The sequence below is a fragment of the Talpa europaea genome (assembly GCF_964194135.1).
Source record: "Talpa europaea genome assembly, chromosome: 11".
Taxonomy (NCBI): Eukaryota; Metazoa; Chordata; class Mammalia; order Eulipotyphla; family Talpidae; genus Talpa; species Talpa europaea.
Window position 1 is genome coordinate 23,694,826 of NC_140078.1, and position 24,987 is coordinate 23,719,812.

The window sequence follows — 24,987 nt, forward strand, 5'->3', positions numbered from 1 at the left end:
CTCTGCTGAATCCTCGAACCCCCTCTCTTCCCGCCCCCCTCCCACATCTCTGGCCTGTACCCCAGCTCTTGTATGTGTAAATAAATAAATCTTAAAAAAAAAAAGATATGTAGAATATATTGTGGAAAACAGAAATAAAGAATGAGATGTTCCTCTATTTTCCCCCAGTATAACTTTTGGCACGAGGTTTTATAGTCAGGTACAGAGGAAGAGGTGGGGTAAGGGTGAAGTGTTGGATAGGCAAAGTTACAGGAATGTTGATTTTAATGTCGAGTTGCTAAAAAGACAGAAAGTTTAAGAAAACAGACATTAACCCTTTATAATGAATTGGATGAAGAGTTAAGAAGTTTAAACTAATCGAGTTGGTATGCATATGCAGAATATAAACTAATAGACTTTTTAAGTGTCATAAAAGATCACTATCAAATCCTTCTATAAGTATTATTCCTAAAATGGGCACATTATTCAGCTGATGAAACCAATGTTTAGTGGGAGTATTTTTCTTGCCCCACTCAAAATTTTTTATCTCAAAAAAAGCTGTTTATGATTCCATTGCCATCCATCTCCATCTTCACCATGAATCTAAATGCAAATCCCTAAAAAAATTTCATCTTCACTTAGAAACATATCCAGAAGAAACAAATACTACCTCATTTAACCTATCATTACAGACTGAAGTAGACTCCTCAGAACCATGTTTTTCTACATCTGCTCTACTTTTAGACTGAGTTCTTTTTATTTATTTATTTATTTATATTTTATTTTTATACAAGAATTGGGGTACAGGCCAGAGGCATGGGACAGTGAAAGGATTTACCAGAGACACAGCAGGGAGCAGAACAGGCAGACGGACTGAAATAACTGCGGAGGGGAGCAGCGGGTGTGACAGGAGAGGTCTGCCTCACCTGTGGGATTCTCCCTGGCTGGCCGGGAATCAAACCCACGCCGCAGAGGCTGCGGACAGCTTCACAGCGTTGCGCTCAACCCACTGCGCCACCGGGGAGGCCCCTGAGTTCTTTTTAAAAAGAAAGGTACACTTACGTGACTAGCAGCATTTCTTAAAGAAGCAATAGTATTTTCTTGAACTTTAGCAAGCCTGAAAGAGAAGAAACATACAGAAGTATAATCAATCTGATAAACAAACAAATATAATAAAGAAGCCAACTATATTTTCAACAACAGATATAGTTTTTACTCTCTATTTTGAGGCTAATTTTGCTACCCTCCCCCTGAAAAGATTGAGACTATTACCTGGTTGGTGTGTACATTTATTCCATAAATGATTATTGAGATTTACAAATTGAATATAGACATATCCTACACCACACATATCTCCCCAAGTGAGATGACTGATTAAGGAAAACCAGCCTTTGCAATGGTATGAAGTAGAGACATAGAAACTTGTTTTTTGTGATGATGCTTCAGATGACATAATACTTTTAGGTAGATTCAGGGAATGGGAAAAGTCTGACACACCAACAGATCAAAGTACGGAAACAGTATCTTGAAATAGATGAGGAAACTGAGACCTAGAGAGAGCAACATGTCAGGACCACAACACACACATACACACACACACACACTGATGCCACTAGGCTGACTTTTTCTTTTTTTCTTTTTTTAAAGATTTATTTATTTACGCATACAAGAACTGGGGTGTAGGTCAGAGATGTGGGGAGGGTGAGAGGATTCACCAGAGACAATGGGGAGCAGAATAGGCAGAGTGACTGAAACACACTGCTGAGGGGACAAGCAGGAGAGACAGGAAGGTCTGCTGAGCCATGCGGGTAGCTCCCTGGCCAGGGATTGAACTCGTGCTGCAGTGGCTGTGGGTTGCTTTATAGTGCCAAGACTTAATCCCTTGTGCCATCAGGGAGGCCCCATGAGGCTGACTTTCTCATCACACTCTCCCTCCTGACTTTTTAATGTCTGTTTCACTAGCAACTCAACAGAGTATTAAAAAGATTGACCAGAATCTTAGGAGAAAGCTGGTCTCTACTTAATTTGAACTGGGAACCCCAATTACCAAGTTACATATAAATCCCAGGGTTAACAATAAAAGGACCACTTGACCATTAGTGAGATAATCAATGTAACCTCATCAAGTATGAGCAGTCAAATATTAAAACTACTCAAATATTAAACCTACTGAGCAGTTGTTGTAGAATTTCCTGCACCTCGATGTCCAACATCCAATGGTATTCTTGGCTTCCAATACTTGGAAAATGAAGATTTCATGTCACAATTGTATCCTGGTAATGGCTTAATAATTATATAGTCAACTTTTGTAGGAAAAAAGAGGGGAGGAAAGGAAAAAATGAAGATGATTAAAAAGGCCATAAGATCAATTACATTTAAATTCCACTCAACCTAGCTTTATCAATTGCTACCAAATAGAAAAAAAGCAAAAGGAAATTGGTTTAAAGCTTCCAGAAAATTTAATAATGTCCCCCCACTGTTATTGTTTTAGTTAATATTCTAAAAGTAATTCTTATTTAATTTTTACTATTCTCAAAAGTTCATTTTGAAAATAATTAAAATTCTAACTGATCTCTATTTATTTATAAAGGGCCACCCTGTTTCTCCAGGCTTACCTCGTACTTTCCCTATTGTTTTTCTGGAATTTCTGCTCATGATGGGAAGAATAAGGATTCCAGCACTCTTCCCACTCTCAGCAATGGTAGATGATAAGAGGCATGCTGTACCCACATGTCCAGGAAGGGCATCCCCCTGAACTACATGTTCACTGAGATCTTCCTTAAAAAAAAAAAAAAAAAAAAAAAAAGAGGTTTAGAATAACCTGAATTCTTATACTTTAATCTTTTCCATGTAAAGATGAAAAAACTCCATTAAAGTCAATAGTCTAAGGAGGAAGACTGTTAAAAAAAAGTCAAATTTATATTCAGGTAATTTTGATTGTTTCTTTGTTTTATATATAACTTTTTAAAATCATAATTCTGCTGACTTGCAGAAAAATTGCAGGCCACAAATCAATACTCAAAAATCTGCTGTATTTCTGTAGTGAACTAGCAGAAATAGAAATGATGGAAAAAATACTGCTTACAATCACATCAAAAAGTATAAAATAGGGCCTCCCCGGTGGCGCAGCGGTTGAGCGCTGGGTTGCGAGGCTGCCCGCAGCCTCTGCAGTGCCGGTTCAATCCCCGGCTGCTCCCCGGCCACCAGAGGAGGGTCCCGCATGGCGCGCAGACCTCTCCTGCCGCCCGCTGCTCCCCTCAGCAGTGTACTTCGGTCCTTCTGCCTGCTCTGCTCCCCGCTCTGGCTCTGGTGAATTCTCTCACCCTCCCACGCTTCTGACTGTACCCAATGAATGTATAAACAAACAAACAAACAAATAAATAAAACATGCCTCTATAAAAAAAAAAAGTATAAAATACCTAGGAATAAATTTAACTACAGAAGTAATGGACCTTTGTACTGAAAACAATAAGACACTATTGAAAAAAATTGAAAACTCAAAGAAATGGAAAGACATTCCATGCCTACGGATGGAAAGAATCAGTATCATCAAAATGGCCAGCCAACCTAAAACAAACAGATTCAAAGGCATTCTTCACAGAAACACAACAAAAAAAATCTTAAAATTTGTATAGAATCACAAAAGACCTCAAATAGTCTGAGGAAAAAAAGAACAAAAATAAAGCTATCATGGTCCCTGCCAGCAAAGCTACATAATCAAAACAGTACAGTACTGGAATAAAAACAGGCACACAGATCAATGGAACTGAGTTGGGAGCCCAGAAATAAAACCACACGTGTATGGGCAACTAATTTATGACAAAAGAGCCATGAGCACACAATGGAGAAAGGAAAAGTCTTCACACTGGACAGCACATGTGAAAGAATGAAACTAAGTCACTATCTTACACTATATATACTAAAATCAACTTAAAATAGATTAAAGATATGAATATAAGACTTGACACCAAGAATAACATAGGTAAAGAGTTTTTTGACATTAATTTTAGTAATGTCTTTGTGGAATCATTTCCAATAGCAAGAGAACAAAAATAAAAACAAGTGGACTGTATCAGCTAAAAGGGTTCTGCAGAGAAAAGACACCATAATTAAAACAAAAAGGCAGCTTATATATGGGACAAGGTATTTGCGATCTATCTATCAGGTAAGGATTTAATATCTAAAATATATAAACAACTCACACAAGACAACAAAATAAAAGTTAAAAATGGGAAGAGAATCTTCACCTAAGAAGATACATAGCTAGCTAACACAAATGAAAAGATTCTCTACACAGTTATCACTAGGGAAATGCAAATCAAAACCATAATGAGATTTCACCTCACAATGGCTAGAATGTTTACTATCAAAAAATCAAGAATAAGTGCTGCCAAGGAGGTGGAGAAATAAAGAACCTTTCTCCACTGTTGGTGTCACCAAAATGGAAAAACAGTATAGAGGTTTAGAAGTATAAAAAAAAAAAGTAAAATGGAATAAACACCCCAAAAGTTGTCATGTTCACGGCTTTATATAAATTAGACAAAAATAAAAATCAAAACATGTGAAAATAAGTTCATGAATGCATTCTTTGTTAATTCCCTACAGTGATATAATTGCTTACCTCAAAAAAATCAAATATGAGTTCCAGGTTATCTGGCTCCATTGTCTGTATGCTGTACTCTGTCCAACGATCAGGCTGTAAGCCATACCCACACTCTGGCTGAGAGTGCCTACATTTGAACTCATTGTCACTTATTAAGGATATCTCCAGGCTATTGGACATTTTGTGAAGAACAGTGGGCGACACCCTATCATCGTCATCTTCCTCCAGACCCTCGAGCGTCAGCTTTACTCTGCAGAAAAGGAAAAGAAAAATGTAATACAAAAAGTGACAGAAGGAAAACGTACACAAATGTTAACTAAATCTTAAATTTAACAGTTTCCTGAATATCTAAATCTTCAAATAAAAAAATAAATATTATGCCAAGTCTGCACGTATTATAGGCTAACAATTAGGTATGTTTTATATAATGCTATTTTTTATCTACAATATTACTACAATGTATTTAAACAAGACAAATGCTCATTATACCTAAGGTAGTTTTCATGAATTCAGTTTCTTTAAAAAATTAATCTAAAGAGGTATTTACTATTACCTCATTTATAACTGGCTATGTCATTTCTTTTGAGAAGTTTCAATGTTTTTAAGTGTGTATATAAAATAAGTACAAAATTGACTTATATTCTGGTATTGTGCATTAAAGACTATTAAGAGATGTAGGCTATAAATAAAAAAAAAATCCCCTTTCTTCTATTTTACCAAAATAAGTCCAGGTACTTTTTGAAAAGCCCACTATTAAAGAAAAGCATTATTTTAAAATATATGTATTTATATGTATGCATATTTTATGTATATATCTTTTTAAATGAAAAAGTGAATACGCCAAAAGTCTAAAACTTTTTTTTTTTTTGGGGGGGGGGGGGACCTTTGCTGGTGGCCAGGGAACGAACTGGCGCTGCAGAGGCTGCGGGCAGCACTCAACGCTGAGCCACCAGGGGGGGCCCAAAAGTCTAAAACTTTTATAAAAGTATCAGAGTGCTAAAAAGAAGGGCTAATTCCCAAAGTCATAAGGTCACAAAGATAAATCTATTTCTAATGAAGAGCAATTATGTGGCATGCCATAAAGTCAGTTTAATTCAAGACTATTTCCTGCACCAACTGAAATGTATATAAACAATTTTAATACCATTACAATTGAGAGTAATGTTATTATAAAGACTAACAGTTAAGCTATGAACACTTATCATTATGGATGTAAATGGGATTGATTTATAATACAAGTAAGGGAATTGTATGAGTGGGTCTGGCTTGTTCTCCACATGAATTCCTGCTTCTAACCACTGCTGAGGCTTGTCTTAGAGGCACATAATTCTGAAGTCTCCTAGACAGGACATCTACATAGATTACTTGATTAGTGATATTGTTGGGTAGTATCAACAGTAGCACTAATAATCCAAATAAAATTCATCATCTCGTCTTAGAAACCAAACTCCTAGTAAAAGTTCTGGACAAATGATTCTGTGGGTGAGCCTGAAGGAACAAATATTCTCTCCTAGGATATGAAGATAGATTACAAATGGCTAGCAGTAATAGGCAAGCAAGAAATGAAAGAAAACAGTTACTATGTCAACAAAGTGTATCTACAAAAACCTCAAAATTTACATTTAAATTATCTTTAAAATTCTATGAAAGAGTTTATTTATAATAAAGATTTTCTTCAAAGAGCTATATAAATGTTACTGTCTATCATAAAGAGACATTGTTTTCCACCCAAAGCAGTGATAGTGAAGGCAAAGATAAACAGCTGGGACTATATCAAATTAAAGAGCTTTTGCACAGCAAAAGAGACAATAACAAAAACAAAGAGAAACCCCACCAACTGGGAGAACATTTTTGCACCCAACACTAATGATAAAGGACTGATCACAAAAATCTGCAAAGAGCTGATGAGTCTCAACAACAACAAAGAAAATAATCCAGTCAAAAAATGGGCAGAAGAGCTTAAAAGAAACTTCTCTGAAGAGGAAATGCAATTGGCCAACAGGCATATGAAAAAATGTTCAACATCACTTGTCATCAGGGAAATGCAAATCAAAACTACCATGAGATACCATCTTACACCAGTGAGAATGGCACATATTAAAAAAACTAGCAACAACAAATGTTGGCGAGGGTGTGGAGAAAAAGGAACTCTTCTGCACTGTTGGTGGGAGTGCAAACTGGTCCAACCACTGTGGAAAGCTGTGTGGAGATTTCTGGACCTACTAAACATAGAGCTTCCATATGACCCAGCAACTCCACTCCTAGGTATTTACCCAAAGGACACAGAAACATCAATTCCAAAGAACACCTGCACCCCTATGTTTATAGCAGCACTGTTTACAATAGCTAAGCTTTGGAAACAACCCAAATGCCCAAAAATAGATGACTGGATCAAGAAGATGTGGTACATATATACCATGGAATATTACTCAGCATTCAAAAAAGATAAACACATGCAATTTGCAGCAACATGGATGGCGCTGGAAGGGATCATGCTCAGCGAAATAAGCCAAAAAGAAAAAGAAAAATACCGGATGGTCTCACTCATAGCAGGAATCTAGAAAACTTAAATAAGGGACCAGGAAAATGAATAACTATAAGAAAGTGAAAATCAAAATCAACAAAAAACTATGAACCAGAGACACTTTTAGGGGGGCGGGGGCGGGAGGGGAGGGATTGGGGTCAGAATGGGGGGCTGCAATTGTATGGGGAATATAACAATAAAATTTATAAAAAAAAAAAAAAAAAAGAGAGACATTGTTTTCCACTTATTGGTGGAATCTATTAAAAGGGATGCTTATATACATAATATACATGCATATGTATATATACACACGAAGATGTAATATACACACATATATGTAATAGGAATTATTTATTTGTATAGCCCAAGTAAGTACAGTATAAAAAAAAGATCCAATTTAAGCTTAAGCACACAGTAATGTATACAAGCACTCTAAGTGATTTATATACAAACAAGAACTATGCAGGACTCACGTATGTATCTGCAAGTCAATCACAACTCCAACCATTAATTATCTACTCATTTCTTCAAGGGAAAAAATCCCTAATAAGCCCAACTAACCAGGGCTTTATATTCTATCTTTATTTTCAAGGTCTTATACAAAAAAGACATTTTACAGTTATTAAAAATTTGCTTTTTTGGGGGGGCTTCCCCTGGTGGCGCAGCGGTTGAGTGCTGGGCTGTGATGCTGCCTGCAGCCTCTGCAGCGCCGCTTTGATCCCCGGCTGCTGGCGAGGGGCCCACATGGTGTGCAGACCTCTTATGTCACACCGGCTGCTCTCCTCAGCAGTGTATTTCTCAGTCTGCCTGTTCTGTTCCCGGCTCTGGCTCTGGTGAATCCCCTCACCCTCCCGTGCTTCTGACTGTACCCAGTGCTTATATAAATAAATAAATAAATCTTTGGGGGAAAAAATTTGCTTTTTTAACATGTAGATATATAAATTACTCAATTATGGATATCTAACTGCTCAGAGAATCTTGGGAGGTCAAAGTGATCTTGCAGATTAGCCATGTGGCCCAATTACCCCCGTTTCTCAGAAGCAGAGACCTAGAAAAGGTAATGCACAGAAAGAAGACAGGCCTAAACCTCTTTTATAGACTCAGAACAACCAATGCAAAGGACTAGTCAATGCTATCTATCCTTCTCCTTAAGCATTTTATGATTGAGGACTATAATATTTAAGCAGTTACTATAAAACAGCTATAGATTTACAAACTGCAAAACCATTATGAATGTTATTGTAAAGGTACTAAGTACTGTATTATTAATTATATCACTTACTAAAAAATGGTCTTTCAACCCAGCCCTGACAATTTTTCAGAAAAGGGTGCATAATATATCAAGACTTAGAACTCTCAGTTACAAAATTACAAAAATTCAAAAGATAGGGCTGCCTGGGTCACTAAGAAGCCAGTTCATTCCAAGGTGTGTATGATGACATGGAAGAAAAATAAAGTTTCTTATTCTCTAGCTATTTACACAAAACTTGATATCTACTTCTTAAATTAATATAGATTTAAAAAGAATCTAATCTGGAATTGCTATAATAACTGCTACCTTTCTTTATGAAGTAGTTTTACATTTTCACAACACTGGAAAGTTTAGGACACTGACATATTTTCAACAATCATTTTTCTCTATGTCATCCTCCCCTAAGCACAAAAACTATTCTACTATATTAATTAAAAAACAAATTATTTACTATTATAGTAACAAATTTTAGAAACTACAAGGAAACATAAACTTGAAAATAATTTATTTATATAAAAGCAAAAATTTCCAGCTTTACTAAGACTAACATAAGAATATGTAACCATTACTCTGAGGTGGGGAAGCAACCCAGTATCACAAGACCCTGATATTATTAGAAAATGTGACATTATTTTATAAATGTGTTATTTTCTCAACTTATACACTTAAAGGCTAAAACCAAATGTATCAAAAATATACATTAGTGAAAATAAATGGCCTAAGTAATAAATACACATGGTCATACCTAAATCTAGATTTTTTTAATTGTTTCTTTGTAATTGAGACAGGAGGTTTTTCAGAATAATGCAAACGTAATCTTATTTCCGTCTGACATGTCAGCCATCCAGAATCCAGAGTCTCAACACCATCTGGCAGAGTAAATATGATCAACAATAATTACTATATATATTTTTGAAACAATCCAATAAGTACAATACACACTGGCAATTCCAATTCACATTTTAATGTACTGAAGTTACATATCAGTGGTATTTCTAAAGTAAGTCTTAAAGTTTTCACTGAAAAACGTTTATATGAAGTAGGGAGAAAAAAGTTAAATGAATATTAATAGTCATATTTCAATAACTCAAGTAAATTAAAATACCCAATTGAATCCATAATTAAAGTAATACAAAACTTTTTCAGAAAGAACACATATTTCAAATTGTCATCTAACCTAGCAGCTGTTCCGTTGAGGATCGTTATTATACTTCCAAAGCGTCAATTGATATACTCAGCCAAAACTAGTTATGCCACTAGTGCTGGGGGCTGAGATACAAGAAGGCAAAAACAAAATTGTGAGTCAAATCTGTATTTTCACATTTATATATTCTACCATTAATAAACTGCATGATTGTGACAACACTGTACTATCACTGTTTAACTTAAACTTACTTACATGCTAACATAGATAATAAAATTTTCATAAATACCAAAGAGCTGTCACCTATTTTGAACCTAAGTTTTTCATCAACAGCACTTTAAAAAAGTCAAGAAACTTCTTAGGTATAACTTTAAAATGCTGTATTACAGCTAAAAATATGAGACAACTACTGCTCTCTAAAACACGTAGCATAAATATAATCTTTGGTATATAAAAGAGGACAAAAGTCTAAAACACTAAACAACTGGAATATTTAAGACTATCTTATGATGTAATATAAATAATCCCAAATAAAATTTAGGAAAAGAAGTTAAATTTCTATCCAAATACCGACAGAGCATGTACATTTCTAAAGTGTGCAGGAATATACGTATGAAGTAAAACCACACCCAAAACATTCAGGCCTTCCTGCACTCAACAGGAAAGCAAACTAGTGATCAGTAGTTTATCTTTGGTTAGAGTCAGTGCAAGCACACATTCTGTCCACCCTCCTTACACCTTTTGACCACTACAATGGAGAATCTCAAATAAAAATGCAGTTTAGCATGATAAGCAGGATACATGGCAAATTCTAGTCATTGAAGAAAACTGGAATCCTCAGGATAAAATATTTACTGAAGCAGAAAAGTATAAGAATACATAACGTTTTCAAAATACTCAAAAGTGAAGGATTTCCTACTCTGCTGTAAATCAATTGTTAAAGACTCAATTAGATTAAAACATTCAGTTTTACCTGGATTTTACTGGATATGAATATACAAAACACACAAAATGCATAACTTAGCTTAAAAGTAATTTTTCACCGTAAATGTTTAGAACCATTAATATCACTTTCAAACATAAAAGTTTTTAAGTGATATTAGTTAATAGCTAAGCATACTACTTTTCTATGAATTCACATACTTGAAATCACCAAATAAAAAACAAAAAGATAAACTATATAAGCATAAATTATTTAATGGAATGTATTCATTTATGGATATAGTCTTTATTTTCAATATCATGTTCTGTCATACATCCCTGTTTCTAATGAAATACAAAGTAACATTTCAAACGTATCAGTAAATTTTTTCAAAACTCAGTCTCACTTACTGTGGATTCCAAATTGTCCATCGTCAATAATAATTTCACTTTCTAGAATTGAAGGAAAATAGAAAACCTAGTTAAAATTCATGATGTATACAGAATGAGCAACTGAGAAATTAGCCATCTTACGGATTTAAAAAATATACTGAATATAAAATTTAAAAGCAGCCCAAGGTGAATAAGCATATTTATTGTAGCCCTCAATAATGAATTTCCACTTAAGGAATCTATCAGACAGTCATAGTTCTTACATACTTTTAGTGATTACACAAGATTTATAAGGAAGAGAAAGAAAACTCCTCAGAGGTGACTCTAGAGGCACTGGAACAAACTTCTACACCCACCAATACATGAGACTGACAGGTTGCTGGACAGTGTTATCTCTTGGTTGATTTTTTCAAACCAAAGTTCTTGGCACAATTAAAATGCTTATTCTTATGTAGTCCTATTCTGAACATAACTAAAATGTAATTCTCCATGAAGCCCAACTATTTTCTATAGCCAGTTAAGCTTTATAAACAGCATAAACTTACCTGTGTATCAGAGCTGTAAGGAACTACTAAAAGAAAAATGCTAGCACATTTCCTTCTAACAGAAATTTTAAATAAATGAGAAAAGCTGTAAAGCCCCACTCACTCAGTATAATATAAATTATCTTCCCTACTATTTTCTTTCCCAATTTACTTTAAATATAAGTTTGAAATATTTGTCAAACTAAGTGTGAAAGTTTCCAATAAAGAGTCCCTGGTAGATTCATGTAATTAAGTTTAGAAGTTATCCTTTCCAAAAGCATGAAATTTCTTTTTAAAAAGCCAGAAACAAAATAGCCCCAATTCTCACAATAAAAATATATATTTAGCTGCAAGATGCTTCAAATGCAAATTATTTTTTAAATGCTTAATATCTAATAATTTCCACCCTCAATATGGGACTACTGTAATTCTATACTATCATAAAAATTCAATATACACTATTAAAATATATTAAAATATACAGAAAGGAAATCCAATAAAGAGGATGGAATCAAATATCTGTCCTTGCTTGATATGTGTCCTCACTACAAGATTAAGCAGAATCTTTCATTACTTTCTAATCTAAGCTACTAGTTAGCAAGCCACTTAGTATATTTAAATTCTAATTTTCTCTAGAAACTAAAAAGATACAATTCTTAAAACTCAGTCAATTTATGGATGAATCCAAGTGAGTAATTTAAACTACATAAAGTAAACTTCAAAGTTTAATCTCAATATGGGAAAGAAATTTTTTAAAAATTATATAGAGAGAAATGCCATTTTTTGGCAGAAGATAACTGAAGACTGTTTTTTAAAAAGCTATCTTGAGTATGAATTTTAACACAGCCAGCATAGTATTTATTTAAGTACATTAGGAGGAAAATATATCTGCTACAACCAAGAAATTTGAATTTGTTCATAAAAGCTCATTTGAGTATTTACTAGTTAAAAAAAGAATAGAAAAACTTATTCCAGTACTCTCAGTATGCAAAAAAAAAAAAAAAAAAAAGAATCTTGTTTGGATTCTTTGCTCAAGTGTTCTCTAAGTCTTCTGAGCAAGTAATCAAAGTCATGGATGCTTAGTCAAGAATAACAACATCTTACATAAACTGTTACTACTGCAAATGAAAATAAATGCTCCATAATAAATCAATATAACCCGAGAAAGTTAAATAACTAGGCAAGCATTTCTAATAAAGTTTATAAAGAAAAGCAATTAAGCATTGTTTAGTTTTGAAAGATCCATAAAATACTAAGTGAAATTTGTAGTACTGACAATACATTGACCTTAAATTTTAGAATAAAATTTTACTAGACCCCACTAAGCCATTGTGTAGCATATTAGTAACTTTATGCATATGCCTCAAACAGATGCAGTTAATGCCCATACCTAAAGGGGTTATTGATCGTGGTTGTAGATGAGTCTCCCACTTGTGAACTATGACTTGACATGGACCACCGATAGTCTGCAATTTAAAAGTTAAACGTCTGCAATAATTTCTTATATCTTATTTTCTACCCATGACTCCATAAGATGTTTGTGGTCTAAGTCTTACTCTAAATATGAAACCAAGAGATTAATCTTGTTAATATCGATATTATATGCCAAATATCAGGAATGTACCAGGTCACAAAACATGATGAGTGCTGGAAGAAAATGAGGGTGAGGCAGTGAACAAAGAAAAATGAGATGAACTGGCACACAAAACTGTCTTAAACCCAGTGTTGTAGCTGCCTACAATCCTCAATTTTTTCAAATAAAACTTAACTTTTAACTGACTCTAATTCTGCAACATATCAAAATTAGCACCAAATATACTTTCTGTTTGGTGTTACTGGTATTACTGGAAAAATTATCCATCTTAAGCAGTTCTTGAAGTGTTAGTGGAAACCCTAAACTCTATGGTAGTAGGAACAGTAAAATCAATTATCACAAGCTACTCAAGGAACTAGAGGGCATGATAAAGTTCTTCATTATATATACTTAAGAGTTAAGAAGATAATAGGAAGAACATCAGATTTCTCATATCATAGTAATCAGTGTTTCTAAAGGGCACAGAAAACCCTAAAAGAAAGGAGACATATATGGGTAAATCTGAACAAATTTGATAAAAGGGGAACTAACACCCAGTTTTATTCTTACAGAGTTTATAAAATCATAGGGTGTGACAATTCCTAATACTGTCTTCTGCTATCAAGTTCTTATTAACAAAATAAAATCTTATGTGTTGCTGATAGTATCTACAGCAATTTAAAAACAATAAACTATGAACAAAATCTCTCCATATACATCTAAAGGACTAAAGTATTAAAATGATTTCTAATTTTCCTTTATTTAATAATTGACTAATTGAACTTGCATACCAAAATGAAACCCTCAAATATACATTCTAAAAGCAAAAGTTCAAACTGTAACCTTAGAAGGCATTTTAATTTTTTCTTCTTTAACAGGTTTTCTGAAGAATTTTAGTAAAATATAGAGAAGCAAAAAGAAAAAAAAACAAAAATCATTATTATACCCTTAGGAATAACCCCTACCAACATTTTCATATATACCCTTTTCTAGGTATATATTATACTCTTAAAAAGTCAGGAACATACAAACTTATCTTTATACATGGTATACCTTTAAATGGCCTTAAATACTCTTCTATGACATTTAAGAATAAATGCGCCAAATAACAAGTAAGTGTGTAACAAATTAGGCACATTAAACAAATTACACAGATAATTCTGTCACTTAAAATAACCAGAGGTTAAAATCTTCTTGAAAACTAGTAAATTTTAGAAGCTTGAAAACTGAAACAGCATCATTCACTCAAATCATTAATTCTGGGATAATACGGGAAATGCTCATTTTCTCGAATATCTATCTCCTTGTTGTAAGGGTTCACTTATGAATCAAGAGACTGAGTAGACATTTCTTAAAAGGTATATGTGAAACTGCACTTAAAATATGGTGATTTTCACTTCCATTATACTAAGAAAATGAGATACATGTAATCCTAAAATGCTATTTGTTTTTTTCTATGACTTTTTTCTGTCACGTTGGCAAATGCATAACTTAAAAATAGGAAGGATGTTTATTTGCAGTAACAAGCAGCCAGAAAGAACTAACCTTTTTCCTTTTTTCACTTCTCTCATGTCCCCACACTCTCCCCCCAAATCCTCTTTGCTACAAAGATGGTAAGGTAGTATGGATCATTAATCTTATAAAAGTTACTATCATAGGTGAGTTGAAAGGGTGCTGGATATATAAAAAGTCAGTGGTGATACAAACTGGATAGAGGAAAGGAGACAGCTTATTTTTGTATTAATTCAGGTGTCAGAGGAACTTTACAAAGTATTGATGGCAGTATCTATATTTATTCATGTAGTAACAGTCCTGTGGATTAAATATCTGATAGGGAACATACTTTAAAAGTAATTTATTTCAATAACTCAACCATCATCTGTTTTAGTAACAAACTCCCTATAATCTCACAGTATAAAACCACCATGGCTGGAACAGAATGGAGTATTTGAGGAGCAGTCAAAGGAGCCAATTCAACAGATAACTTAAAATTGTATCTACTATTTACAAGTCCTTGTTGGTTGGTACATAGAGTCATAATATTAAAAAAATGAACCAAGGTTTAAAATACAATGAATTTCCAAAATTGTTAGGACTACTTTAATAAACCTTAGAAGGCACTCTTAAATTTCTGTTTACTGAAGCTTTTAAAAAAATTTTATAACTGAAGCATTGGGAAATTAAAAACCTCATCAATAATTTCAAAATACACAATTCTTTTACTATGCTAAATGTAATAACTCATGCTTCTAGATTTTAAAAAATAGAACAATTCCATTCCATAAAAGGCTGCCTTTTATGAAACCCTTAAATATATTAAATATAGAATGGAGTATCTAAAGCGCAAAGGAGCCAGTTCAACAGATAACTTAAAATTGTATCTACTACCCATCCCTTTCTTAAGTAGTGATATCACTCAACTACATGAAGCACTAAGAGAAATAAACAGATTATCCAACATGTAGAAAGGGATGGGTTTTATTTTTTAACAAACCACCAAGCAAAATTACAAACTAATCATGTAATACCACTGCTACCAAACATGAAAACTAAAAATGTGAACTTTTAAAAAAATTGTTTTCTTTTACAATTTTGAAACAAATGCACATGTAAAGGAGCACTGAAGAAATTTTACCTATAATGTCAGAGGCCAGACCTATGTTATTTAAAAATTACTATTTTTAATAAGACCAATAAAATTAGCTACCTAGGAATGAATAAAGCAAAGAAAGTTAGGCTGATAGACATCTCTAATATAGTATTTAGCATCCAGAGAATTGTATTATTAAGATGACTGTACAAAATGATAACCTGGGCTATTCTAAAAGCAAACAATGATGTGCCTACCACACATGACCGATGTTTTTGTTAAAGGATTTAAATGAAAATCAAGGGAGATTAAGAACAAAATAAAAGAACATGTTTGTAACGAATCTATGAGTATTAACACCTATAAAAATTAGGGAGATATGTTACTGAAAAATAAAGAGCTATTTCCACTGAAATGAAGGAAAAACTTTAAAAACAATAAAATGAGAAACGGACTAACATCACAGAATTAAGTATATCCCTAATTCAGTTGCAAGAGGGGTGAACATAGATTTTTAAAAAATGTTTAAGTAACATGTTAATTCAAAAATTACCTTTGGGGAAGATGTGAAATTAAGGGGCTATCTACAAAATCATGCCAATGTTTTCTTTTTTTTTTTTTAATGCCAATGTTTTCATTCCAGGAATACCTACTATACCACCTCCTTCTGCTATGTTTAAATAAGATAATTTTTCAATTTATTATACATAGTTATTTTAAAATTGAACATATTCATACTTCATTCTAATTCTACAAAGTATAAGGAAAATGTAGCTGTGAAAAATTAAGAGAAGGACTTGAAGACTCAACTTCCAAACTGAAAAAAATATGCCAGAAAAAGCAAAATATGGAAGAGAAAATATGAATGGCAAAATTTTATTTACAATAAAATTTTAACAATGAAGAAACCTAAGAAATTCACAATTCAAATCCCTCACTTGAGAGATGAGGAAGCTGAAATCCAAAGATGAAGTGACTTGTTCAAGATTACAAGATTTTTTAGGTTAGGCTCTACAACTGCTTGGGGTGGACTACCTCCTTAAACTTTTGATCCAGTAAAATTAATCTTATTATCCATTTCAGCTTTTCAATGCTTTATAATTACTTTGCTTTCCTATCATTCTTTATAATCATAATATATTCCAATAATTTACATATTTCATGATTTAAAATTCCTTGCACATTTGTTCTATCTTTCACAATGAACAACTGAGACAAAGTTTCATAATTATTTCTATTAAAAATGTTTCACTTAAAAAAAGCCACCATATTTTAAGAGAATAGAAGTGTCACTTTAAGCTGGCAGGTGTAAAAAAAAAATTCTAGCTATATGCATGGGATTTTATGTAGCTATTTACTCTAGTCCATGAAAAACATACTTACCATGGCAGCCCCTGCATCACACGGTACATGTGTACACGATACAGAGCACCTACTTAAAGAAACACACTCACCAACACATACTGTAAACTTTTGCAAGTATTACAAGGGGAAAAACTTGTTTTTTACTGTAAGCAGACTTGCCAATTTTTTCAAAATGGCATTTTGGCTGATTTTCTGCTTTTGGTTACATTTTTAATGAAAAGGAAAAATACTCCAGGTTGGCTTAATTTGACCTGTATTGACAATAGTCTTACTTTAGCAAACTATGCCCAAAGGAATCATGATTTTTCTTTTCCAAACAGACCTTTGAGTAAAATTTGGTTGATTTCTTGTTACAAAGCTAAATTCCACATGTCAGGATCCTCAAATAAACTTTCAGTATTATGAGTGCTATGACCTATGTGTCTATAAACAATTGCTTAATTTATATTGAAAAATTTTACAGAAGGGATAGCCCCTCTGCCAAATAGATGATCTTTCCATAAGCCATTAAAGTGACACTATTGTCAAGATAAGCCAACATAATGATCAACCATATTGTAGCTTAAGTTTAATTACTGAGTATTTACAACATATTCTTGGAATAAGAAACGTAATAGGTGCAAAAGACAGCTGAAGTGGGTTTGTCAGTTTTTTCTTTTTTTAAAATGGTGGCTAAGAGAATGAGGTAATAGTGGCTGCTTGCAATTTTTACATGTAACAGTGCTCAATGACCTCCCAATGGGAATTAATTTTTTTTTTAAAGATCTAATTCATGTTTGCTTCCTAAACTCCTACCTAAACCTTCATTCACATGCAGCACATTGTGTTCAAAGGTAAACAATTTGAAGGAAAACAATCCTTTCAGCTAGTAAGCATTGAAAACCAACTTTTTTCTTTTCTAAATATGAAAATGATCCCAAAATAAGAAAAATCATTGTGAGCAAGCAGATTCAGAATTAAAATACATTCTAAAAGGATTTTAGAAAATATCCTGCTCTAACAATGTCATCGATGAAAAAAATCTAAGAGGAACAACTTCAGTTTTGACAGGAATTAAGCAGCCATGAAGTGATGGCTGCTGTGAAATAATTTTTAAAAACAATTATTCCCTTAAAGCTGGCTATATATGCTTCTAAATATATGTATACCACTTAGGAATTTTTAAAAAGAAACAAAAAGAAAAATCCTTGCAACTGCTTATTAATTCACCAAAGTTACAGATAATGCACAACTCTCAAGAACATTTATTTATCATTAAAACTTAATTTCATGATAAGAACATTGCAGAACATACTTACTATTAGTCTTTAACAATTCCACTGCAGACACTGTCTGCCTCTGAAGTGCTTTTTGCTTTTTGTTTTGGAAGTGTTACTCTGCTTTTTGGTACTAAAATGTTTTTAATCTAGAGTTCTATTTTCCTTATTTGATCAAAACAAACACATATTACTTTTAATGTTTCAAACAAATTAGTTATTTTTCAAAGAAGTAAGTTTGCTTATAAAACTGCAAACTAGATAAAAAACAAACAAACATACCTTTGGTTCTAAGAAGCACCCTTTGAAGTAGCGATACTCAACTGATACTCCTCTATTGAGTGTTATGGTGGCTTTCCATAACATGCTGTAAGGGGCAAAAATTTAAAGGGCATCATCAATATCAAAGCAAAATGCACAGACTTCATAATTCCTAAAACCCCTCAAGTTAAGGTCTGTGATCAATATTTATTCCTAGACAAAATTTTACTTCAGGCTTAATCTCTACGAAGCTCTAGAAATATGGATAAGGCAGAAAAAAGAGCCCATCTTGCATTCTTGTGTGAGTAGACAATCACTAAAACAACATACACAGTAAAAGCTATTTGACCTTTCAGGCATGGCAGGACATTTTGGAGGAGGTTCTTGGAGGGGGGATCTCAATGGGAAAGAGCTGTCAGACCCAAATGGTGAGAAGGAACCAGTTACCCAGAGTCAGAAGTACTCTAAATGGAAAAAGTACATGTAGGCTGAGTCAGAACCCTCTTTCACTCGCCACTTAGCTAGAGATGTTACATGGCTGCCACGATGCTTTTAGGTTAAGGTGGACAATTTACATTCATGTTCCAAACTGTTTCTATTTCTAAGTATCTTGCCTAGCCTCTGGCTATCCCCTTGCCAAAGCAATCAGTTTCTATGTTTCTATGTCTTACTTGTTTCAACTCAATGCCTTCCTCTGAACTCTGCAATCCTAACATGTTCTAATGCTAATTCTAAAACTGACTCAATCGTGAAAAAAATTCACTACAATTCATGATTAGAACTGATTTGGAGCCTCAAAGCATAAACCATTAGTATCCACAGCATGGCCCCAGGACCATCAGTATCACCTGAGAGCTTGTCAGGAATGTAAATTCTCAGGTGACACCCAGACCTACTGAATTAGAAACTCTTGGTATGGTGGGGCCCAGTAAGTGTAATTTAATAAGTCTCCAGGTGTCTCTGATGATGAACACTTAAGTTTGAGAGCCATTGTCATAGACCATTACTCCCAACATTAATTCAGCATGAATAGTTCAGTGAATAAACAGCAGCTCCAAATGTTCTTTCATAATACCAGATGGTTAGCACGGCTCTCCACGTGGCTCCACCAAGAAAGGGCATTAACGTCACTCTGACTCAATCCTGGCACCTTACAAAATATCCACAACCAGCTCTCGCCCATAGTCTAGCTTCAACAATTGGATTAATCTGGTAGTAACAAAATACCTATGCCCTGGCTCCACCATGGGAGATTGATTTCACAAGGCTGGCGGGGGGCCCCGCTGGGGGGGGGGGGGGGCGGCGATTCTGGTCACATGGGATTTGATAAAACTTCACAGGGCATCTGGATGTATACAGCTGGTTAAAAACTGCTGCTTCAGCACAAGGACAGTAAATACTTGGCAACTACAAAGCCTACTATTTTTCCCTGATCAACCTCAGAATCCTTTTCAACACAGGATTTTAGGCTGACTCCACGAAATCTAGTTCCCACCTTTGCTACAAAAAAGGCGCAAAAAACCCAGCAAGCCAGAGTATCTGAAAGTAGTCCCAGATGAGCAGAGCAGAATCAGGAGGAAGCCTTGAAAAATGTGCTTAGGCCTCTCTCTCATGCACTATTTCTCAATTTCCAGAAATAGAATCTTGGCATGTGTATTTTTTAATGCTCTCACAAGTGATTCTAATACATACCTGTTGCTAAGAGCCACTAAATGAAAAGTTGGAGAAAGCAAAGCAATGAGTCTTTTTACTTCTCTAAGTAAATGTAGCCAAATTTAAAATGAAACAGAACTGATTTCAAGAATGAACTTCACCTCTTGAAATTTAAGAAAAACCAGGAAAGGGCCTCCCTGGTGGTGCAAGGGTTAAGTCTCAGTGCTATCAAACTAGCTATCAAGCTATGGGACAGCCACTGCAGCATGAGTTCAATCCTTGGCCAGGGAGCTTAGCCAACTTGGCACAGCAGACCTCTCCTGTCTCACCCACTACTCCCCTCAGCAGTGTATTTCAGTACATCTGCCTGTTCTGCTCCCAACCCTGCTCTGGTGAATCTTCTCATCCCTGCACCTCTGCCTACACCCCAGTTCTTGTATGCATAAATAAATCTTAAAAAAAAAAAAGAAAGAAAAACCAGGAAAGAGGGGCAGTGGAAAAAAAAAGGGGGCGGAGAAAGTGCATCTTCTTGCTTTGTACTCATATCGTCCTCCCAAATACCACTAAACATACAAGAGCAAATAAAACAAGTGACCCATATTTTCTGCATTATTAGAAGACAATACCACAATCTTCAAATTATTTTTAAGTAGAAAAAAACTTCCAACAGAACTCTCATGGCCACAAGTCTGTAGGTTTGGGAGATGCCTGCGACTTCATAAAAAGACGCAGAGCACTCAGGTGCAGAGCACACTGGAAACCCAAAGAAATACAATTCTAATACCCAAGAATATCGCTCAAACAGATTTGTTTGCTATTTGTATCATTTACATGAATAATCTACTTCCTTTCTCTCTGTGAAACACTGTTTACCTGACATTCACTGATTCTATCCTAAACCCTTCACCAGGAGATAATTTAACTGAAGCCTAGAGATATCAGATTTGCCCAAGACCAGGTAAGCAGAACTGAAACTGGCACCCAGATCCTCTTTTCTCAATGCAGTGCACCAAAACATTCATGCTAAGTTTAATGTTGTATACATTTCATTATATAGCTAAGAAATCAACTATGTGTTCTACTATTGGCTATTTTTGATAGTTACATATGCCTGAAGAAAACGATTTTATAGCTAAGGCAAAATTTGGATCAGTTATCAAAAATATGTGCTAAAATGCAAGAGAATGCCTAAAAAAGGTTTTTATATAAAAAATAACAACATAATCTTGTTATTTAGATATATGGTGGTAAGTATCAAAGAACCAATGGAAAGCTGAAAATCGATAGTGTAGGGTAAGGAAAAATGTCAGGCTTTTCTGCCCTCCCGCCATCAGGAGAGATGATGGATCCTTGCAGTCCTGAATGCATGGCTGATGGCGGGCACCTGGAGTAGGGTATGGGCATAGGTAGATGAGATGCACCTGAGCTAAGACTGGGCTTTTAAGGGTGGCGTCATGGGGACGCCAGCAGAAGCCAAAAGAGACCCGAGACAGAAGCAGCAGAAGCTGAGAGAAGGCCAGAGAGCCCAGAGTGAAGACCTGCTGGGGGCTGGGAGGCCTGTCAGCCTGCCAGCCCCCCGGCCCCCCAGTACCCCTGCCTGCCATGTACTTGGTAAACCCCAATAAGACTGGGCTTTTAAGGGTGGCGTCATGGGGACGCCAGCAGAAGCCAAAAGAGACCCGAGACAGAAGCAGCAGAAGCTGAGAGAAGGCCAGAGAGCCCAGAGTGAAGACCTGCTGGGGGCTGGGAGGCCTGTCAGCCTGCCAGCCCCCCGGCCCCCCAGTACCCCTGCCTGCCATGTACTTGGTAAACCCCAATAAAAGCCTGCAAAAAGCCACTGAGGACTCCAATTCCTCCTTTACCCAGTCTGCTGGATCATAGAAAACCTGCACCGTGTCCAGTCCTGACCCTACAATTGGCGTAGTCGGCAGGATGATCCATGCAGATGGGTATTTGAGGCCTCCAAAGACCTAGAGGGACTAAGGAGTAACAGACTGTTTGCCTGTGATGACGCTGGAGGTGTCATGGTAGCACAGGAGAGGGACAAGGTCCGGGAGCTGCGGGACGAGACCTCACATGGAAGAGACACCCGAGAGGACCAGCCAACGACTCCTGGGGCAGCAGAATCATCGGCAAAGGGAGGATCACGATTTGGAGCTCACCAGTGCTGATGCAAGGAGAGGCCCACAGACTTTGACTGATGGACTTGGACTGACAATCCTGCCAGAAGGCGGAGGACCTTGGCAGGTTATGTTTTTTTGAGAATCTGGGGGTGGCCAGTGGGCCTTGATGGCCAAAAGCAGCCAGTGTATGTCCAGCAGACAGGCAAAGGAGAAAAGCCAACTGAGAAGGCAAAAGGTGCTGATGCTAAGTTTGGGAAGCCCTGAGTGGCTGCTAAGCACTAAGTAAGCTGAGGAAGGCCAGTGAGTCTCGTAAAATCACCTATGGGTGATGCCCTGCTCGTTGTCGAGTGAGGGTGAGGAGCTGAGGAACCCATCCTTGGGGGACGGGTGGGGAACGTGGCTTGGGGTGGAGCCCAAGCCGAATGTAGAGTTTGGAACCCCGACCCATGTGCTTGTGCAGTGGGTTGGCCTGAGTGCAGGGGTCTGCGAGTCGCATTGGTGGCTATGAAAGCCGAGTGTTGGAGCGACTGCAGACAGAAACCCTGAGGGTTAGCGATTACCCCCAACCGCCAATCCCAGAGTGAGTGCATCCTGGGGGTGGATGCTGTGTGTGGCTTATAGCTGAAACTACAGTCAGAGAAGGCCAGGAAGCCTGAAAGCTCCCGATGTGTTACAGTAGATGCTGTGAGTGATTCCCCTCCCTCATATGAGCAGTGCCTTTGGCAGCAGATTTGGTGGCTCATCTGCTGGTACCAATAATTGCCTTTTGCTACTAGGTTGGGGCCCTGTCTGGACTTATTTATATTCTGTTGTATTTTGTTATATTGTGAGGTATTTGCTTTTGTGGGCCATGGCTGCATTGTTTATGTATGCTAAGAAAATTGTATATATGTAGATCGTATGGCAGAAAACCCTGAGGGGGTGGACTGTAGGGTAAGGAAAAATGTCAGGCTTTTCTGCTCTCCCGCCATCAGGATAGATGATGGATCCTTGCGGTCCTGAATGCATGGCTGATGGCGGACACCTGAAGTAGGGTATGGGCATAGGTAGATGAGATGCACCTGGGCTAAGACTGGGCTTTTAAGGGTGGCGTCACGGGGATGCAAGCAGAAGCCGAAAGAGAAGCCAAGAAGGAAGCAGCAGAAGCCAAGAGAGAAGCTGAGAGATGGCCAGAGAGCCCAGAGTGAAGACCTGCTAGGGGCTGGGAGGCCTGCCAGCCTGCCAGCCCCCCGGCCCCCCAGTACCCCTGCCTGCCTTGTACCTGGTAAACCCCAATAAAAGCCTGCAAAAAGCCACTGAGGACTCCAATTCATCCTTTACCCAGTCTGGTGGATCATAGAAAACCTGCACCGTGTCCAGTCCTGACCCTACAGATAGATTGACAGAAACTGAAGAACAAAGAAATTCGTTTTTTTCCCACAACACACATTGTAAAACTATTTTAACTTTTTAAAACTACGTATATGTGAAATTTTGATAAAAATTAAAACTAAAAGAAGAAAATACCAATGTCTTTTAGCATTTCCAAGTTTATAATCTGAATGTCATAATTCTTCTGTTCTTGTGTCAACTGACATTCCATGCTCACCTTTCACCAGTCTCATTTTCTGGACAAAGAGCCACAGCATTTTGAGGATTCCAGTTTCCCAAAACATCACAGCTTCCACAGATTGCAAAAACTTCTCCTTAAAACAACAAACAAACAAACAAACAAAATTATAACAGGGTAAGTTGGAAAGCTTCAATCTGTTTTAGGAAAGAGAGCAGTCAGCTGTTTTTTTTTTTAATTTGTTTTTAAAAGATGTATTTATTTATACAAGAACCAGGGTACAGGCCAGAGGCACGGGAGGGTGAGAGGATTCACCAGAGACAGAGCGGGGAACAGACAGGCAGAAGGACTGAAATACGCTGCTGAGGGGAGCAGTGGGGGAGACAGGAGAGGTCTGCTTTGCCATGTGGGATTCTCACCGGCCGGCCGGAATGGAACCCGTGCTGCAGAGGCTGCGGACAGCTTCACAGCGCGATGCTCAATGCCTGCACCACCAGGGAGGCCCTGTGCTAGTTTTAAACAGATACAGAGTTCTTATAAAGCAGAGAAGTCTTTCTGGAGACATGGTTTTAGAGCCAGGTACCACATCACCAGCTGCATTTATAACTAGAACTACCTCAACAAAGCCAAAGTCAGAGAAGGGTGGGCAAAGGAAAGTATGAAGATAAACTTTTCTCATTTGTTCAACTATCTATTGAGTTAGTAACAAGCACCGAAATGACAAAGTGATCAAACCGCAGCACCTGACCTCATGGCGGTTCCCAAGTTAAAGGGCAAACACTAAATGCATATAAATGTCCTGTAGAAATAGTAGTCAATATTTCCCAAGAACTCAAGAGTAGCTAATAACAAGTTAAAGATGAAGAAAATTATCAATGGAACAGGAGTAATGTAGCCAAAAATATTCCTCAAAACAAAGACTTCAGTGGTAGAAAATCTGTACTCTTTACTAAAATAGTAATTATCATTTCATTTGAACACGTCTCATCAATAAACAAACCAACATATAGTTATTACCTATTTTTGCTAGATCTTAGATAATTAACAAGCTACACCTTCTTGGATACAAGTATGCAGAAGTCTTTGACATATATCAATACATTCTGAATTAATTTAAAATTCATAAAGAAAAAGATAATGAACTGAATTTACATGACAAAGTTCAAGCCAAACTCCTCCACATTCTGAGAGTAGCTTGGCTTCTGAGTTTTTAGGCATTATTCTAGAAAGTAGTCAGCTTTAGCCGTCTGCAAGAGAATTCTGTACGCTTCAATGGT

At 36.2% G+C, this 24,987-nt stretch overlaps 1 protein-coding gene across 1 annotated transcript in view; it reads right to left on the reverse strand.

Annotated features, from left to right (window-relative positions):
• The window catches only part of GPCPD1 (glycerophosphocholine phosphodiesterase 1), a gene marked incomplete at both ends in the record, with an annotated part of 44,745 nt that overhangs the window by 18,073 nt on the left and 1,685 nt on the right, over nt 1-24,987 (reverse strand). The window contains 9 exons of the mRNA XM_084247968.1: nt 1,042-1,096; nt 2,150-2,282; nt 2,595-2,757; nt 4,601-4,832; nt 9,104-9,227; nt 10,835-10,876; nt 12,731-12,806; nt 18,407-18,491; nt 23,750-23,846. Of these exons, the coding sequence (XP_084104094.1) occupies nt 1,042-1,096; nt 2,150-2,282; nt 2,595-2,757; nt 4,601-4,832; nt 9,104-9,227; nt 10,835-10,876; nt 12,731-12,806; nt 18,407-18,491; nt 23,750-23,846 (1,007 nt within the window). The remainder of the gene's footprint in view (nt 1-1,041; nt 1,097-2,149; nt 2,283-2,594; nt 2,758-4,600; nt 4,833-9,103; nt 9,228-10,834; nt 10,877-12,730; nt 12,807-18,406; nt 18,492-23,749; nt 23,847-24,987) is intronic.